The sequence below is a fragment of the Populus trichocarpa genome, chromosome 2 (assembly GCF_000002775.5).
Source record: "Populus trichocarpa isolate Nisqually-1 chromosome 2, P.trichocarpa_v4.1, whole genome shotgun sequence".
Lineage (NCBI taxonomy): Eukaryota > Viridiplantae > Streptophyta > Magnoliopsida > Malpighiales > Salicaceae > Populus > Populus trichocarpa.
The window spans coordinates 2,747,172-2,755,088 of NC_037286.2; the positions used below are offsets into that span (position 1 = coordinate 2,747,172).

General features: G+C 35.6%; 1 protein-coding gene across 4 annotated transcripts; it reads left to right on the forward strand.

Annotated features, from left to right (window-relative positions):
- Positions 1-85: 85 nt before the first annotated feature.
- LOC7471990 (F-box/kelch-repeat protein OR23) lies at positions 86-3,998 on the forward strand. Of its 4 annotated transcripts, none has more exons than XR_002980612.2 (3): positions 86-1,191; positions 1,868-1,947; positions 3,420-3,570. XR_002980612.2 is itself a non-coding variant. In XM_002300752.4 (2 exons), the coding sequence occupies exons 1-2, from the start codon at positions 101-103 to the stop codon at positions 3,709-3,711; spliced, it is 1,383 nt and encodes a 460-aa protein (XP_002300788.3). In that variant the 5' UTR covers positions 86-100; the 3' UTR covers positions 3,712-3,998. The 4 variants fall into 4 exon arrangements, 1 of the variants encoding a protein (XP_002300788.3); XR_002980614.2 differs by lacking the exon at positions 3,420-3,570 and adding an exon at positions 2,092-2,110; XR_002980613.2 differs by lacking the exon at positions 3,420-3,570 and adding an exon at positions 2,088-2,106.
- Positions 3,999-7,917: the final 3,919 nt, after the last annotated feature.

Consider the following 7,917-nt stretch of genomic DNA (forward strand, 5'->3'; position numbering starts at 1 on the left):
TTAGGACTAACAACCATTCTAATCACCAATTAACCTTTCACTAATCCAAAAGTCAGATACGGATGATGCTCACTGCTTCCACGTGTCAAATAAAAAAGAAATGTCAAATCGACGGAAGGCCCTTTTAGCCTTTTCAAAAATCTTTTTGCCCAACAAGCTAAAAAGAAGCAGCTCCTGCTGCTGCCAAGGATCGCTTGAAAAGAGAAGAAAGAAGAAGAAGAAGAAGAAGAAGAAGGAAATGGAGACATATGCCTCGTCATCATTATCACAGCTTCAAATTAATGAAACCCAAACCCTAATTCCAGGTCTGCCAAACGACATCGCATCACTAATTCTGTCATTGATCCCATACTCGCACCATGCCCGCGTCAAACCTACTTGCAAATCGTGGCACACCTTTCTCTCCTCAACCGAAGCCCTATTTTCACTCCGCCGTCATCCCCGCCGCTCTAACCACCTCTTAATAATCTTCCCGCAGGATCCATCCATCTCTGCTCCTTACCTATTCGACCCGCAAAACCTGGCTTGGCGTCCACTTCCACGCATGCCATGTAACCCTAACGTCTACGGACTCTGCAATTTCACTTCCATTTCGATGGGCCCTAATCTATATGTTCTAGGTGGGTCTCTCTTCGACACCCGGTCTTTCCCCATGGACCGTCCTTCTCCAACATCGTCTGTTTTTCGGTTTAATTTTGTTGATTTCTTGTGGGAGAAACTGTGTCCAATGTTGTCACCGCGTGGTTCTTTTGCCTGTGCGGCGGTACCTGATTCGGGGCAGATAATTGTGGCTGGAGGAGGGTCGAGGCATGCGTGGTTTGGTGCGGCGGGGAGTAGGATAAGTTCGGTGGAGAGGTATGATGTTGGGAAGGGTGAGTGGGTGGCAATAGAAGGGTTGCCGAGATACAGGGCAGGGTGTGTGGGTTTTTTGAGTGGGGATGGGGATGAAAGGGAGTTTTGGGTGATGGGAGGTTATGGAGAGTCGAGGACGATTTCGGGGATTTTTCCTGTGGATGAGTATTATAAGGATGCTGTTGTGATGGACCTGAAGAAGAGTGGATGTGGGAAGTGGAGGGAGGTTGGCGATATGTGGAGTGATGCGGGTAGAGGGAGGCTCGGGAAGATTGTTGTTGTCGAGGAGGATGAGGGCCGGCCTGCTGTTTTTATGCTTGATGAGAATGAGATTTTCAGGTGAGTCATTAGATTGTTTGTCCTGTTATTGCTGTGAAGTTTTTTTGTATTGTTAGTGTTTGTTCTGTCTTTGAAGTAAGAGTTGACAGCTATCTGATCGAAGTATTAACTACCTCATTGGTATTTATAGTTAGGGATTCTGCTGTGTAATGTTTCTTTTAGATGTTATTTGATTGTTCTCTGTCGGATTCTGTTATGCTACGTAGAAGTAACAACAATTCAGTTTCATTCAATGAACTAGAGAACATTTTAAATTAAGCAGAGTAGATTGTACAAGTAGGCATGTAAACTATTGCAGCAACTCAAGGGCCATGGGACCTTTTTTTTTTTTTTTGGGGGGGGGGGGATTGAGCAGCTTTGTCCTTCCAACCAGCCAGGAAAACTTATTCGTGCTTTATTGGTCCTATGGTTAATCGCCGCTCATGCATTCTAGTTTTCCAGAATCGGGTCTCTGAGGCCAGCTGGCACAGGTTTGGGGTGGACAAAACTGCACAAATTTTATACATGGTTATTAGATTGCCAAATACGCTAGCATTAATCGATAACATACTATAAACATGTGTTTTTTCTTGTGTTTATATCATCCGTTGTCTTTATGTGTTTCTTTACTTCAACTGTCAAGAGATTTGATAAAAAAAAATGCAACAAACTCATTTCCCCTTGTTTTCCATAACAGATTGCATAAAACAAGATGAATACTAAATAGGATCAATCAAGAATCTTCATGAATTAATGACATGGCGCACATAAACAAGAGTAGGTTATATGTTATATTGTTCCTTTTTTTCTTTGATATGCTTTCGCTTTTCGAGTTGTTTTTATTAGTAATTGCAGTTGGTATTAATATTATTGGATTATAATAAGTCTTGGTCACTGATTACTGCTGGGATGCTTAGCTAGGCAATGTGGAGGCTATTGCATATGGTTCTGTAAATGGCTGTCTATTGTGAGTATTCTAGTCCTTTTAGCGTCTTATATCTTGAGTTTTTTTAAATAGTCAGGGTTAATGTTTGGTAGGATTTTCTTAAAATTCAAAAACAGTAGTTAAGAAATTAAGAACATCACCCATACTGAAATATCATCCCACTGAAGAAGCCTCGCAATTCAAATGAGCCCATCAAAGCTAATTTGAAAACCATTCCTTCCAATTTCAACTTAACCTTAGATATTTTAGACTCTCTCCACTCTCATTATTCAAATGAAACATCAAATGACATATTCCTTGTTTTCTTTTCCCAGAAAAAGAAAATTTTCCCCTGTTCCTTGGGCAATGAGAGAGAAACATTTGTTCTGGTGTCAGGATTTGCATTTGAAACTCATTTGCATTGAATTCTTTGAATGTAAAATTATTATGAGTGGGAGGTCAGTTGAAGTGTTTACCACTGTCTTCCATATAGGAGATGATGCAGATTAATATGTGTTGTGTTTGGCTATAAATATTGATCTTTGCACTCTCTGCTCACCATTCAATGATCTGATTTGTGTTTCCATTACAGCCCTCTGTTAAGTTTCAAAACATGGTCGAGCCTAGTAACCATCCCTTTCTCTTTTTTTGGCATGGAGGGTAAATTTTTTTGCATATGTATATGGACTATTGTGTATGCACACTTGTACATATATATATATATATATATATATATATATATATATATTTTGACATATTTGTGTATATGTCTTATTGATTAAATACTTTCTTAGGAGTTTTGGAACTTGACTGGTTATTATTAATTTATCCTTTCAAAGCTATTCAAATTTTAAAATGGAATGATTAGAACAACTGCAGCATCTGTTTTCAGGTGTTTCCAAATGTGATACGACCATGTTCATTTAAAAGTACAGATTCTTATGCTGATTTGCACTTATATTATTGTGATATTGGAATCTGATTATTAATAACAGTGGAATGCTTAATTTGAAGTTCTCTATATGTTGAGATTACCATATTTATACAATCAACTTGGTAGTGTGACTCTTTTTTTTTTGGTAGGTACAGGTATAAAGAAAATGCTGGTAAACAAATATGGGCTGTGTTTTTTATGTCTCTGTAACAGTAGATTATTTGAGGGTTTTTGTTATATGATCACATAGAATGGCACACAAGGATCCTTGTAGCCAATCCGAACTAGTTTGAGATTGAGGCTTGGCCGTTGTTGTCATTGTTACGAATTAATTTATTTGATTTTTTGGATGTTTCCTTGGTGGTGCTAATTCATGTGTTCTCATTGCAGATATGACATGGCTTCAAACTCTTGGCAGAGAGAGTCCATTGTACCTCGAAAAGCTCCTCACAACTCCTCATGTGGTTTTGCTGTGTTGGATGGGGAGCTACATGTAATGACTTTTCTGCGAGGAGATGATTTAGTCAAAACTCAAAGGTCACGGCAGCAGAAGAGGGGAGGAACACTTTTCGTCCAAATCTATCATCCTAAGAAGAAGACATGGAGATCACTCGTTACAAGACCACCATTCTGTCACTCGTTGGATTTCAAGACTGCAATTATGTGCACCATTCGGCTTTAGACAATTACATCTTGTGAATATCATAGTTACAGCCACCCGATTAATGTAATAATTGTGTTGCCTGAACCTTGCCCTTGGCACATAGCACATGGTGGAGGCCAATGTACATACAGAATGATGAAGCACAGTACGGCACCGGTTTAATTTTAAATGAATGTAACTACAACGTTTTCTTACATAAATATGTAGTGTGCATAAAAGCAACACAGTGTTATCGAGCTTTTGTAAAGGAAAAGATGTCCTAATAAGTATTTAGGTGCTGGAAATAACATATGCCCATTTGAATTTCTTCTCGTTCTTGGGGTATTCGCTGTGGCTCTAACATCCCAACGAGCTTTATGCAGGTGAAGTTTTGACACTCTAGTTGAGTGGACTCGATGTTCATCTGGAAAGACCTGTGAGCTAATGGTTTTCTTTCTCGTGGCTCATGTGAGTTCACGAGTGGAAAAACTCAGATAGGATTGAGTCGCATGCAAGCCCAGGCCGTTCTTTCCTTTAGAACAGCTGAATTTTCTATTCTCTTGCATAACTGTGTCAAGGGCCAGGACTCAAAAACCCCTGTTATGAATTACCAACTAAAATCATCCAAGTGATGCAAGTACGTTAGTATTTTATACTCTCTTTAAATCCTCTTTGTTTTGCAAAAAAATAAATAAAAAATAAAACTCGATTCCCCGCTTCTTGTCGTTGTCCCCTCATCCGTCCGTCCTCCAACCTTTGTAAAACAGAGGTAAGCATGGTGGCCTTATCCAGTATGGGTCCTACTTCGAAAAAAGTGGATAAAATACTTCGTTTTTCTTCCTTGTGATGATCTCTTTTAAATTTAGCGGGAGTAGATTGAAATTATATTTTTAAAAAATTTAAATTATTTTTTAATTAAAATTAAATTTTTATATTTTTAGTTTGTTTTGATATATTGATGTTAAAAATAATTTTAAAATAATAATAATAATAAAATATTATTTTGATGTATTTCCAAGTAAAAAACACTTTGAATCACAACAACCATTACACTACTAAATATTCTCTTAGATTAAATTTGACAAATTCAACCATGTATTTAGATTGGATTGGATTTTTTTGATTTGATTCAACAAATTATTACAAAATTAGTAAAATAAGTTTGGCCAAATCAATATTTGATCTGAAACAACTCAAAAACTTAGCTTGGATCAATTTTTAAAACCCTAGTATTTTGAATCACAAACTAGGTTAAACAACTATGATATAAAATCTTTTACAGGGGATGGAAAGGAAACATGTGAGCTTTATACCTTTTTATCGAATTGCACTTGCGAGATATTTGAGCATCGCTGAACAATACGTATGGGATTTCAACTATGGCGTGCTGGATAATATCTGTACTCGGAACATCCTCTCTTTTTTCAAGACGTCTATACAAAACAATGCCATTAGCATACCAAAAAAATTCTATAAAATTTTTATATTAAAAAATGTGAAGATTTATCCTTATACTTTGCCTCAACCCTTTATTGGTTGCATTTTGCCCTTTATCTCTTCTTTATTTCAATGTTTTGATTTATTAAAAGATAAATTGACGGTTGTTTTTTAATATATATCATTGGTTGATACAACGGCCAATTAAAACGTTGGTTTTTACCATCATTAAACATTGGACTCTTCATCAAATAATTGTTTGTTTTTGTATTTTAAAAGTATTTTTTAAAAATTAAAATTATTTTATTTTTTTCTTTACTTCAAATTAATATTTTTTTAAGTATTTTTAGATCATTTTGATGCGCTGATATTAAAAATAATTTTTAAAACATAAAAGGGTATTATTTTAATGTATTTTCAAGTGAAAATAACTTTAAAAAACAGTTGCAACCACACTTCCAAACGAGCTCTTCAATTAACTTATATTTACAGCTAGAAGGCAACCTTTATCTATTAAACCTAAAATACAAGCTATCAATCATCTTGATAAAAAAATATTATTAAAATTAATTTATTAATCAATTATCCAATCCAAAAACTCCATCTATAAACTAGTTGTATTCCCTGTAATAACAGAGCAGTCCGGTACATTATCAGCTGAGGAGGCTCAGGATCCACAGGAGTTTTTCTATAGATTCTCAAAAGAGAAAAAGAAAATAGGGATCATGTGAACATGGAGTGAATCCACAGGTCGGTATTAGACAATGTCCAAGATCTTGGTTTGAATTCAATTTTGAATTCTTTGCTGCTCTCGTCGTAATTAAATACTAGTCTATTCGTGGCACACATGCATGTCTTTTAGCTGACTGGGATTGTGGCTGATTTTGACTTTTTAATTTTTCCACCTTGTTTACCGAAATTCTAATTTTGGTTTTGATATATGTCAATTTAATCCACATTTAGTCGTATAATCAACAAATAAATAATAGTTCATGAAATAAATATTTTTGGTGGCGAAAGGATCATTTCAGGAGGCAAATTATAAAAATAAAAGGCACTAATTAATATTGGACGAAAATTAAAACATCTTAATAATTTTAAGTTCGAAAACGAATCAATAAATCCATTATTTTTCTGGTGTAACATCAGTTTTTCCTTATTTTACATCACAACCAAACTTGAAATATAATTTAGAAAGAAGGGAATTAGTAAAGCTGCAAGGATTGTATATGCCTCATGATCATCTCCATTTTTGGGATTCAACTTGTATATATTTGCAGCACTGAACCAATAATTAGAACGCCAGATCGAAAGAAGCAATATCAAGAACTTCGATCCTGATCACGAGTGTTTTCAGCAATGGAAGAAGAAGCCACGGGAACATCCAGTACTGTATGTTTGGAAAATGCAGGAGGTGAACGTGCAACAACACTCCCAGCTATGTTCATCCCATTCAATTTGCAAGTCCCGGAGCCTCTTTTCGGTATATAAGTGCATGGATTGGGCCTGGACGGAGTCACTGGCCCTTTTGGGAGGAAATGAAACAACAACCCCTCCTGCTTTAGCCATTGGATTCCTAATGGCCTCATTGCACCGAGCTGCAGAGAAGCTGAAAGAATCGACAGCATGAATAAGGTGGCGAACGCATTTTTCCTGTGACATAAACCCATCTCTTAGAAAAAGAACAGAATGTTGTTCTTAGTTTTTTTTTTTTTCCTTTCCCCTCGATTGATCACCTAATGCTATTCAAGCAGAAGACCGTTCAGAGGGAAATTTGGTTACTACTAATTTTTCTGAGATGGAGGGAGATATTAAGCTTTTGATGTGGTGCAACAATGAGGATATGAACTCATATATATATATAAGATCGATGGAGACGTCCCAGCATTCCTTTTTCCCTTGCTTTAATATTGTTTTGACCGATGCCCCTTTGAGCTTTCTAATGTTTCTGAGTTTGACCGAGCCGTGGGTTTGAAGGTTGAAACTTGTGGTAGAATTGATCAACGTCCGTTGCATAGCTTAGACCCCGAATAAAAGCAGTCGTACAAACCGCAGAAAGGTTTATGTTATAAATGTTGATCCCCAAAAAACTGTTCATCATCACAAGGATATATATATATATATATATATATATATATAAGCTAAAAATGCAAGCCATTGTTTACGAAACTAGCTTTAGCGTGGGAAGCAGGGGCAAGACTAAACTGGCTCCGATGTTTTTCCTTACCATTGAATTCAAATCGGAGAACCAAAATCTACACGACTGCATGTAGTGTTTTGAATGTTATGATTTTTTCCTAATTAACAAAATTATCCAAGGAAATCTAACCATACTCTTAATTTAATGAACGAATATTGCATATTTAGGAATAACTATACAATTCCCCGCGCCGTGATGGGGCCACAATATTTTTACATGTAATTAGGAATAATACCCAGAAATTCTCGGACAATGTTATTAACCTTAACTCAATGGGTTAAAATTAAAACTTTTTGGCTATATTTTTTTTTTAAGTTAAGTTTCAAATTAAAATATATAAAAGTTATTTTGGCATAACCAAGTCAACTTTATAAGTTAAAAAAAACTCAGACAACTTGTAAAAACATGGTTTAAATTTAAAAATATTTTCAAGACAACTTCTTTTCTTAAAAAATATTGAAAAGACGACACATTGGATCAACCCGGGTCAACCTGCTAAAACTATATCCTGAATTATGAATTTAATTGAGTTTAATAACTTTTTATTCTGAAACTATCTTTATTTAATTATACCATGATTTTTTTTAGATCAGGATAACCCCATAAAA

Coding starts and splice junctions, on each gene's coding strand:
- LOC7471990 (XM_002300752.4), top strand. CDS start 101: ATGTCAAATCGACGGAAGGCCCTTTTAGCCTTTTCAAAAATCTTTTTG. Junction 1,192..3,419: donor GATGAGAATGAGATTTTCAG/GTGAGTCATTAG, acceptor TTCTCATTGCAG/ATATGACATGGCTTCAAACT.